Genomic DNA, 12,313 nt, shown 5'->3' on the forward strand with positions numbered 1-12,313 from the left:
GCCCTGAGAGTCGTAACTCAAACTTTTTGGACAGCCTATTCTGAAACAATGACGTAAACAATAGCAAACCTACCTACAAGTATATCATGTTCCTGACTGTTAGATCCTTGTAGGTATATATAATGTAATTGCAAATTCGTTACCAAGTTGCGCGAATGTTGTTTAGGCGACGAAATCTAATTACTTACTGAGAGTGGATAAATTACATTTCCGAACTGGCCCTTTTAAACTAATTTAAAAAATAGGAGACTCTAAATTCAACTTTTTTTCGCGTTCTGTAGTCCGATTGCAATTAAACGTTTGATAAAAAAAACATTACTTACATTATTTTTCTAGTTTTATACAATACAAAACAATTGAATATCACAAATTAGTACAATAAGTTAACAAAAAACAAAATACAGTGTAGACAACAGCCAATAATAGGTAGGTAATATGGGGTGGGAATGGTGGGAGTCTCTGTCTTTGTTTTAAACGTTCCTAATTAACTACGACGAATTAATATACGATTTCGTACCTATATACTCTGGTATCTAAACATGGTGTTAAAAAATCCTTTACGATAATTTAACCCACATTATGATTACTAATACGATACAAGTGGAAAAATATTTTAATTGGGAGAAATAAATTTAATTTTTGGATGGACGTTGAGTCTTTAATTTTATTTATTTTCGAATTTCAATATTTTTCCACTTGTATCGTATTAGTAATCAGTAGCCCTAATGTAAGATTTTTTTAACACCATGTATTTTAAACTTTTTCCTGCTTTTTTAGTGAGTGAGTGTAGATCGGAGCTAAAATAATTTTATAAAGAAAATAATAGTTATGTATTTCAAACATCTTTATTGATTATTTTTCAACACGCATCTTTCGTAAATATTTGTTCTTTTAAGTAAACATATAACAATATCATCAGCTTCTTTAATTTACGCCTATGTTCTTATAATAACATGCTTTAAAATTAGTATTTAGCTAGGATATATCCGGACAAAACGTCCGTGACAACTTTATAGTTGTCGATTAAGTATTAAAACTATAGCTAGTCACCAAAATTAATTTTAGTTTATAAAATAATGAACTTCATTGCCAAAAAAAATAATTTCATGAAAATCATTCATCTCATTAATGTCTTTCAAATACTTAAAATTGCATTGTACATCCACTTCGTCCCATCAATGTTACTTATACTACACAAACTGGTACGAACTACGTACTGAAGTTTAAGTCGGACCTAAAAAATAAAAAAACCTATGTTATTAGAACTTGGAATAATAATTATGTAGATACCAAAATAAGATTTGAAAGGCCTGAAACGTATTTAGCAGAACAGTTTTTTGCGGCGCATGTAGCGCGGTCCGCGCGCTATCTCTTTTTACGAGCTTTTATTTATAACTTCACGTGTAATGTATGTTATGTATGTATGTAAATGACCACTTCCTGATACTAAATTGAGCTGAAATTGGATATCTATACTTATGTAAATCAGCTAAGAATATCAATAATCTGGCAGTGAAATTTTGGTAATCCCGCCAAGATCGTCTCTGCGGAACAGAACGCCTCGACGGTTAATGGCATCGACTTGAAATTTGGTACAGAAATGTAGTTTGAATGACAATGCAAGTGCAATCAATAAAAAGTCTGCACAAAACTTCGTATTAAAAACTAAATTTTAATTAAAATGTATTGTCAAATAGTAGGTAGGTAAGTAGGTAGTAGTAGATATTTATCAGATTTATGAAAGTTAATTGACTGGAAAAGCTAATCCCTAAGTTGGATTGTAAACTTCTTTAAGTAGGTAACAATTAACGAGTTAACAGTATTTCGGGCCAGCTTTGCTAGTCAAATTTAGCTACTTATCTTGTACTTATCAGTGACACGTATTCAATAATGGTCACGCTGACTAAGTAGGTAATAAATGAAGTACCCCTTAAGTTCGTAGCCCAACTTACTCTAAATACGATAGTCTTAATATTAACATCTACGTAGTATCAGCACAGGTCTTCGCATATTGTGGTGCAATACTTATTAGACGCAACTATCAATATACTCATATGTATGGGTACATACTTATTAAAATACCTACACTAAGTTTGTCGAAATAAAAGTAAAAGGCAGATTTTTTAAAACAGATTTGTCATAATAGTTTTGTAATTGAAGACCAGGAGAGGTAATGCAGCTAAATAGATACCTATACAATTATTTAACCACGCAATAATTGATATATAAGCTAATGTTACCTTTCTATTAGCAAATAACTAGGTATGCATAAAATTAAACTTAGACATATATTAGAAACATTGCCACAAACATTCCTAAATTAGTTGAATTTTTAACTTTTTCCTTGGAAAATTGGCACTCAGTACTTACACACCTATCAAGTATGAAGAATTATCATTTTGTCATGGATGAGCATGAGCATATATGCTAACGCTACTATCTAAAAACTCGCTTCCATGATACAGGTACCAGTGTAACTCTACCTTAAACTACTCTCTTGAAATCAATTATAGAGAGCTCATTTAGGTAAAAGCACAAAATCAGTTGTGATCTTGTTGGCCAGTGAAGTTTCGAGTAATTTGTAATTAGAAATTTGGCACTATTGATAAATAAATTGAGTCCAGATAATTTAGTCGTTGTTCTTTTCACGACTGATTATTGTATATAAATAATCACTTACCTCGACATTCTTTAGCCTAAACCTTAAAATTTTAAATAAAATTGTTGTAACACGTTAAGCTATTTTTAATATTTCTTGTCTAATTATTTTAACAAATGTATTACGCATCACAATCTTTAGGAAAAAATATAAAATCAACAGAGATTTTTTGATTATTAAAAAGTATTTTCAATACATTAAAACCCTGAATTAGTTAGACGTTGCTCGCATTTTTTCATTAATACTTCCTACCTACCTTTAAAAATGCATCACATTCCACTTTAACGCATTCACTGACACTGACGCATATATGCGTTTTAGGAACTTCGCCCAGTGCCGCTGTCATAATTATTCATATATTTTGAACGCACAATGACATGTGTGCATGCAGTAAGTCTCATCAACAAAAATTAAGCTTGTAGAACAAGGGTTCCCAATATCTTTTTCTTCAAGCTTTTCAAATCGAAGAAACTTTTTCGTGCAACTTACAATATGTTATGTAAAAATAATTAACTCGAGTTAACACGTTTTTTTAAAATGGGCTCAGGATGCTGCGTCAACGGTCATCGAATACAAAAACTAACAGCTTTCAAAAATGCTAACGTATCCTGCTTGTTGGGAACTCTTGCTCTAGATCTCTTAGAGTCGTGGTGGATATAGGAGGACGGTGGAGAGCGCTGTTAATAATGGTGTGGTGACGCTAGATCGTGGGGCGACGCAGTAAGCGCGCGGTTGGCTGCAAGCGGCGACGTCTTGCGCGAGTACCCACGCCATGCGCCGGAGTAGGTTCCCTGCTGACGCCGAGCACAGCCGGCCCACATGCGTCACGCACGAGATAAAGTCGTCTCTTGCGCTATAAAAATGAATTAGATTAGATTTTTTTCGAAAGGGGTCACGGGTCATCGGCGAATTACGTCACATGGCGTCTGGTGATTTCTGAATTTGTGTGGGTTTTCGAGATATGTTTGATATTACTACTTTAGTTTTACATATTGTAAAATAGTAATAAGTGGCTTATTAAACAAACATAATTATTATTATTTCCCCTTCAAACAAAATTACAGTAAGAGTATACATGAGTGAGTATGAGTGCACTATATTATGCCGTGTTCGCGACAGTTGTTCTTGTACCTCTAAGTTAATGTTTAACATAATGGAGATAATGGATTAGTTTTAAACAAGAACACTTATTTTGCTTCAAAGCTATAAACCAAAAAATGCAATGCGGCTTACGTGGGGCTCACTAAATTTTTTTCAGAAAAAAGAAAACTTTATTGAATTTAATGCTTTCGTAAGGCTTATTTCTTTTTAAATACTCAGTTTATCGCGTACCTACACAATACTTGAAATAAACAAAAACATTTTACTTTAAAAATTTTAAATGTTTATTTTTTGATATTGTGTTATTACGAGTATGATGACAGTTTGTTAATTCTTTGACTGAAACTCAGCTTGTTTAAGGATTCATGCCCCATTAATTGGAACAAAAGATGCATAATGAACAGACATTGTTGTATAGGGTTATGAATTGTTTCGAAACAAATGATTTAAACTTGTATAATGCTCGCTGAGATAAATTAATATACACCATTTTCCATATATATTAAGCCCTATGAGTGTGCGGACGATCCGCATTCTATGTACATATGAAAAGCTTTACGATACGGGCAGTAAATAGTCCTCTGTTTTATTATAATAATTACAGCAATAACAAGGAGTTAAATTAAAAGATCATGTTTGATCTGAATACAAACAATCTTAAGACTTGATTTTTTCTAATGTTGGAGTCAAGTATCCACGTTTTAGTCAAACATTTACCTTCTATTTAATCCCTACTTAATATTACAAATGCGCAAGTATCTGTCTGTGTTACGCTTTCACGTCGAAACCGCTGAACCGATTTTGATGAAATTTGGTATAGAGATAGTTTAAGCCCCAAGGATCAACAAAGGATACTTTTTATTCCGGTAGAGGGCGCCACCGCGCGATAACCTAGGTCCGCGCAGACGAAGTCGCGGGCATAAGCTAGTTACCTATATGAATTCAAGTTGAACCTTGTTATGACAATAGACAATTGTCAACGTTGTGTTTAATTTCATAGAATACTCATTTTAGGCAAGATGTTTAATGTGAGATAGAGATACCGTACGTTATATAACAAAAAAAATTATAGCCGAGCCACGTAGATAACCTAGATTAGGCAGTTTAGCTTAAGATTGGAAACTGAAAAATATACCAAATTGAGCAGTTCCCGGAACCAATTACTTGCGGAAAACTATTTCGGCTAAGTTTGCTTGAGAAATTATTAGTAGGTACCTAAATAGTTTTAGAGTAATAGCAGTTTAACTAATTAAATATAAGTAGGTATATTTTGTTTGGAAAAATTGAAAGTATATTCCTCGAGTCGAGGGAAACTAGAATTGCTGACTCGTTTGCACGGTTTGCTATGTTCGGCTTGCAAACTACCGCGTTAGTTAATTTCCTACTTTCCGAGCCTCGGCAGTTTTACAAATAGAACACGAATATTATTTATACCACATATTTTTTAATCTTTTGCAGTTTTTGAAAATAATATCATAGCATAAATACCTAAAACGTACCGCAAGAAATTTCAGAAGTTTTTACCGTTTTTCGCTTACTCGCATTTGAAAATTTAAAACTATTTTACCTCATATTTCATCTTCTGAATGTGACTAAGTAACCATCTCGGAGATTCTCCAACTATGAATTCATTCATACATACAACAGGAACTCACCAGCATAACTCGCCATTCCTGTTGAAGTAGGTGAAGAGTTGGGCGCGGTCGCTGATGTCTTTGACAGCAGCTTGGAGCTCGTTCACGCAATTAGACCATTCGGGAGACACGCGCGCCCAGCAGTTCTGCTCTTTAAGGAATTCTGCCGATCAGAAGTTTTACAGTTTAGCTGTTTTTTGTCTCAGGAGAGGCGTCGATAGTGGGTCACGTTCTGAAACTCTCCGTAATGACTCGTGTGGCCGGCCGGCGGTGCCGGAAGTACAAGGCAAACTTCCGCTTGAGACTAAAACGAGCTTATAGACCTAGATTACAGAATAGTTATTTATTATACATACATATTATGTTCTACATACATATTATGCTGGTTAGCAGGCTCACCGCCAAGAGTGTATAATGATCGGCATAAAAATAGTTTATATTTTATATTTTCATTTGATATAAGTAACACCATCTGAGATATTTGTAAAGGGTATAATCGCTCATCGTATATAAACTTGGTATAATATTCCTCGCGACGCTCGGCCGTCTATGTCTGCTTGGCCGGCAACCCCCTACTTTCCGGCCTCTGCAGTAATCTACTATACATACCTTTATGCCAATAACAATAAGGTCAGTGTATATATAGGTACATACATATATTTGACGTGACAGCTGTATGTATATAGATAGAGTGGAAGCTCGTTCGTTACTGTACCTCGACGCAATGCAGTGGTCTCGTTCGCACAGAGGAACCGCATGATGGCGCGTGCTCCTCCAATCTGCTGCTGCATCAGTCGCTGTCCATCAGTGGGTAGGCACCGTTTTATCCAGGGATCGATGCAACCCATGCCAAGGTTGTATGCCCTAAGGACGGTATATCTTAGTTCAGTAAAAGGCCAGACGTATGAGCAAGTACAGTCCCCGGCGATAAAGATTGCACATCGGTCTTTGGAAAAAGACAATTGGCTGTTCACGACAATTTCCGAACACTGGCGACCGCCCATCAATCATCGTATTTATTAAATGCCGTTTTATATCAAATAAATACTGCACCTTTATGGACTTAATTAGTTTACGTCCAATAATGACATGTAAACTTTGGATATCTATAGAGAGCTGTTTCAACTACTAGAAAAAGGATAGTTCCCTCTTTTTCCTAAAGATGCCATCGTACAATTAAAAATTTTGGGGGTTTCAACAACTCTTTATTATATATTTTTATCTAAATGCGTCCTTACTCTATTGCACCTGAACAACGTCTGACAAACGTCACATAAGTAGTGTGTGACAACGCTTTAAGAAGCCGAAATTACCCGAGTCTCTTTCCAAAGACCGATGTGCAATCTTTATGGCCGGATACTGTACGCATACTTGTGGAGCGGCGAGTGTTCTGCTGATCTGATCGAACCACAAGTAGCGAACCTACTCGTACGTCATCTGGCGCTTAACACACGCATCTAAGAGCTTACGTTTAGATAAGACGTTAGTTTTTAGTCCACATCCACAGAACTTTTATAGGATCACTCGTGTGTCCGTCTGTCCATTCTGTTACAGGGAATTTGTAGTGAATCTACTGGATCTAGAAACTTAGCACATTTGATTTGTACATTTTCATATCTACGAGTACCTAAATTGAATTTACTAAGCCGTTCTAAAACGAATCATACCTATTCTGGTCTTAAGTAGGTTGTTTAATAAGGTCAGATTAGAAATAATTTGATAAATCTCTATCAAAGATATGCATTATTAAAATAGAGAGTAGACATTTAAAAGATGCTATAAGTGAAAATTTGACACATTTTTTTAATTGGATTGGATTGATTGGGCTATTACAGGCGTAAAGATATACATGAGCTGCCTTAAAATATCTATTCATGAATTATTTATACAATACAATACAATGCCTCTTTATTATACACCACAAATAAGTAAGCGATACAGAAAACAGGTATACAGAGAGAAAATTACAAGCAATAGCCAGCCTATTTGCTTAAGAGCGATCTCTTCCAGGTGTAGCAGATCTGCTCCTTTGTACTACATCAATCGTTTTTTAATTTAAAAACATTAATTAACTCATAAATGTGAGATAAAAAAAAATTAAATCAAGTAATTTTACTTCTACAAATAATTATTTAATTCTAATTACTAACAATACAAAAACGAATACACAATTGTACTAGAATTTTTATAAAAAAAAAAATAACTAAAAATAAATATTTACAAACAAGCAGAAAGCGCGCAGCGTTTTCGTATTAGATAAAACCGGTCGGCTTAACAATGAGCTACGTCACACGGATAAATAATAACGGTGATGCGAGGCGATGTGTTTGCGACAGGAGCGGAGCAGATTACTTTGCCGTGCAGCAGCCACCAACAAACACCAAAAAGAAAATAGAATATGTAAATTTGTTAATTAATATTTTCGCCATTCAAATTTATTAATTCCACAAATAAAATCAAGTGAAGTGTTTCCCGAGTCGGGTGAGTGTTGCGAAACATTTATTATCTTCGTAAGACAAACATTCTAGCCTACAATTGTAATTCGCATTGCAAGCTTATTTGTGTGTTTTTTAGATTTAGTAAATCATCTAGCGCAATCATTTCATCCGCATAACGACACTGCTTGTAAATACGCTTCGTAGTACTTGCGTTCGCGTCTAGTCTAGAACATCAAGCTACCTCTCCTACAAATAATAATTGTAAATGTTTAATAAATATTATTTAATTCTAATTTAAAAAATTGCCTGGATGTGAGTTAGGTTTTGATGCTTGTTTTATTTAAAATATTCATATTGATACCGGCTGGGTTGGTCGGTTTATTTAATCGATTATTGTTGAAAATCTTAAATTCTATTTTATTTAGCGTTACTGTTTTATCAGTCTCAGCCACTTAATTAAACATAGCCGCTTGACAAAGCCTTGTAATACTATGTACTACTGAACATTCTAAGAAATTTGACCTACCCTCATATTTGAAAATATTAATGCAGCTAACAGAGAATATCTACTAATTGTTGATCCATGCTATGTAATTAATTACCTTATTATCTTACACATACATCTAAATTGGATCACAATGCTTTTGGCCAACTAAGTGCTTCTTTTTGTAATAGATATTTCACCTCTGTCTGTGCTTGTAAACGAGGATATTATTTGTGACTGCCACATCAAGGATTGCTAATTAGTGCTTGGGGGTTCACTTAACCCGTATCCGCAAACATCCAGCTAAAAAACATTTCATCGAAAAAATCCGATGTCGCAGTCACTAACTGGAATCCGGACTTTTTATGAAACGGCCAAAATTGCGGGATTTTCCAGGGAGCAAGTCTGGGGGTCGTACCTGAGCCGAACGAGTCAGCTGCCCTGTCGAACTGCCGTTCCGGGACTTCACCCCGAAACACCGGGATTTCAAATTTCACCTCCACGAGCCCCGTCAGCGGCGAGAATCGTCGTGCGCAGGGAAGTGAACCCAGACCGGGACCTGTACCTTTGCCATTTAAATTCAGTGCGCTCAACTCGTAGATTCTACTTACCCGCGACCTAGCCGGAGCATTATTTAATTGGAATAAATTTGTGAATTTTAATTTTGGTCTTGAGCTTATTTATCACCCACGCTAGCTAATAAATTTTCTACCTCTAAAAACTATAAAACGCCACACAGGCATCCTTTTTATCATAGATTTGGTTTTTTTACTGATTTTACTTTTACGCATTATTAAACCAATCAAGTGGGAATGTATTATTACATTTATGCATGACTTACGACGACATTTTGACGCTATAAACTCGATTAGACATAAGCTACATTTGGGCGGTTACACGAGCGGCGGTTATGACACGAGATTGTCTAAAAACACGATTATCACTTATTGCATCAACCTGTATTTAATCATTTCGTGATGCACACATGGAGACATTCACTTATTAGTGCAGTTCTTGTGAATGGACCTGTAACCTCTTTTATAAATATATAACATCATTGTCTCGAGCTTGGTTATTTCGTGAACTTTTGTAATTTACAATTATATTAGTTTATCTGAATTCTACACAATATATAGTATACTTAGTTATTCTGTAACTGTATACATGATGCTAATTAAGTAAATAACTGGAAACCTCAGACATCCCAAAATATTGTTAGTTGTTTTATTTTTGCATTTACTCGTATTTACGAAATTACCTTCATTATTTCAAAAGATATTCGTGTGTTTTGCTAAGTCAGTAATTCTACTTGATTTCTAACTGTACACTCATAATTTGTATTTGTCAGTTAAGTTTCGTCGTTTTTAGAATAAAATCAAACTGTCAGCAAAACGGCCAGTAGGTATTAAATTATTCAAATAGTAGTTAGGTACCTACTTGTATAACCTCGCTAGAATATTGAATTGGCGCATGTTGCATTCGTAACTTTTAGACTGGCACAGTAAAAAAGGGATTTAAAAATACAACTTCAACCTGATTTAAAGTATAGTGTAATCGATTCTACTCTCAATTCTGAGCAAACTTCATTCTGGTTTTCAGTTATTTAACTATCACCTTGTATACCGCTAATACACTCACATATAATACCACGGGATATTATACTTACCTACAACTGCACACATTATGTAAAATTCTGAAATCACAGCCGCTAAATCTAGAAACATGAAATGAAATAGTTATTTCTAGGAGTTCTGGGAATTTTGTAAAATTTTGGAATTCCAATTGAACTATTACCTATGACCTACATCAGCGCTCACCTAGTGAAGCCGTAGGGCAAAAAAAAGAACAAAATAAGTAAGTATCTCAGAAATTGCATATTTAGAAACCAACGAGTTGATTTGAGTTTAATATACAGCAGCAGCACAAATATCTACCCAATGTTTGTTCTCGGGTCTTGGATGTTTAATATGTATTTATGTATGTATTTATCTATATAAGTATGTTTATCCGTTGCCTAGTATCCATAGTACAAGCTTTGCTTGTTGGGACTACGTCAATTGGTGTCAAGTGTCCCATGAAATTATTTAATTTAAACTTAAAACGAACCTATATTACAATTTTTTTGGGAACCGTATCTCAAAAGGAAAAAGGGTCACTCATATGATCACTTTAGTTGTTCTTCTGTCAACACACTTTTTCCCAGGAACGTGAGGAGGTATCAAGCTGAAATTAATATCAAATACGCAGGACTCCACCCCTTACAATTCATTGCAATGAAAAAATTAAACTTATAAGTTAACACAATGAAAAGGTACAGTTATAAATTTAAAAAACCTGCCAAGAGCGTGTCGGACACGCCCAAAATAGGGTTCCGTAGCCATTAAAAAAATAAGTAATATTTTTTCTAAGGATTTCGTATTTTATACGGAATCTTCCAAGTTTAGGTATATTTTATACCTTAGGCTGCTATTTACTCTTAAAACTACTAATAATTCTCAAGCAAACTTAGCCGCTATAGTTTTCCTTGAAAGTTTCATATGCTTACTACCATTCTGAATTTTTTTCAAAATTTTCCACCCCACCGGTTTTAGATTTTAGAGGGGGGGGACGCTCGATTTTAATGAAAATTTGCACGTTAAAAGTTGAATATTTTGCAAACAAATCACTGAATCGAAAAATCGTGTTAGCAACCCTAATGATCCTAAAACCTATCCAACGATACCCCACCTCAAGGTCGGATGATAAAAAAAATCACCCCCACTTTACGTCTATGGGAGGTACACTAAAAAAATTTTTTTTTAATTTTTTATTGTACCATTTTGTCGGCGTAGCTTATATATATATATATATATATATATATATATATATAATAAAAATATTTATATATAGACAGACAGACAGACAGCCAGTTTTGCCATTTTGGCTCCGGAACCCTAAAAAAGGTGTTTCCAAGCAAAATTGCCGTACCTAACCGAAAAAACTTATATAGGTAAGGTACTTTCTGCCGGTTGTCGTAGAAACTTGAAATTTCATATGAAGGCAGCTCTATCACAAGCAACGAGAAAAGTCTGAAAATCTTTATTTTTTATGTCTGTCTGTTTTATGCCATAACCATCTACAATGACCCCCACTCTGCGTACATTTTGCTTACGCGAGGGGCCCTGGTAACATTGGATATTCATAGGGACCTATAAATTTGTTCGTTATTTTCCGGTTTTTATATTAGGTACCAACAGAATGTCACTTGATTCAACAAGGGTCTTCTATTTCAATTGGACGGAAATTTGACCTTTATTTAGGCGGACAAATGACTTATTTAACCTTGTTGTTCACTTAAGGGTGTTCATAAGGGCGGAAGGGATTCATGTCGTACACGTGCGTAGGGTAGAAGTATCGTTTTTGGCCACCTTAAGACCGTTTTTGGCCAGTTGACATTTGAAGTAATATGTAAAAAGTTATAGTATTACGTTACGAAACGAATAAGTTTGTACCTAATGAAGAATTATATTTTTTCTTTTACAAATATAAAATTTTACTCGCAAATGTGATGAAAAACATTGTATGTCGCACGGGCGGTACTAGAATTACGAACATCGACTCATTAAAGCCCTCAGTCTTCGACTTCGGGCTTCTAATAGACTCTCGTTCGTAATTCCTTATTTACCGCCCTTAAGACACATTGTACTATTCTTTATTTCCTCGCATGTGTGATGAAAAGTAGTGTTCAACTCGAGTGTAAATGATCAATTACAACCCTTGTTTATCAATCTACTATTAAAGGGCAGAACTCTAAAAACAATCTAGGTTGACTGGTAGAGATCCCTTAAAGGATAAAGTTCGTTTTGTACAATATATCTAATTGTTTGTCAATTGTGTTTGTTTACTTATTTTGTACAATAAAGAGTTTACATACATGAAACTACCGCGTGAGACTCACTCATATTAAATATAATGACCCGGATAACTCACGTGATTAAATCGAGTTTAGCTCGACATG

General features: G+C 34.7%; 1 protein-coding gene across 1 annotated transcript; it reads right to left on the reverse strand.

The window, feature by feature from the left end:
* Positions 1–2,779: 2,779 nt before the first annotated feature.
* Positions 2,780–6,255, reverse strand: LOC141436365 (uncharacterized). Its single transcript, XM_074099303.1, has 3 exons — positions 6,110–6,255; positions 5,416–5,557; positions 2,780–3,512 (listed from the first exon to the last, which is right to left on the reverse strand). The coding sequence occupies exons 1-3, from the start codon at positions 6,240–6,242 to the stop codon at positions 3,299–3,301; spliced, it is 489 nt and encodes a 162-aa protein (XP_073955404.1). The 5' UTR covers positions 6,243–6,255; the 3' UTR covers positions 2,780–3,298.
* Positions 6,256–12,313: the final 6,058 nt, after the last annotated feature.

The sequence above is a fragment of the Choristoneura fumiferana genome, chromosome 16, assembly GCF_025370935.1.
Source record: "Choristoneura fumiferana chromosome 16, NRCan_CFum_1, whole genome shotgun sequence".
NCBI classification, from domain to species: domain Eukaryota; kingdom Metazoa; phylum Arthropoda; class Insecta; order Lepidoptera; family Tortricidae; genus Choristoneura; species Choristoneura fumiferana.

What these genes read in the sequence shown, in the direction of transcription:
- LOC141436365 (XM_074099303.1), bottom strand. Translation starts at nt 6,242, where the DNA reads ATGGGTTGCATCGATCCCTGGATAAAACGGTGCCTACCCACTGATGGA. An exon ending in GACCACTGCATTGCGTCGAG is followed by an intron (nt 5,558 to 6,109) that starts GTACAGTAACGA and finishes TCTGATCGGCAG; the next exon opens with AATTCCTTAAAGAGCAGAAC. An exon ending in AGGAATGGCGAGTTATGCTG is followed by an intron (nt 3,513 to 5,415) that starts GTGAGTTCCTGT and finishes TCATTTTTATAG; the next exon opens with CGCAAGAGACGACTTTATCT.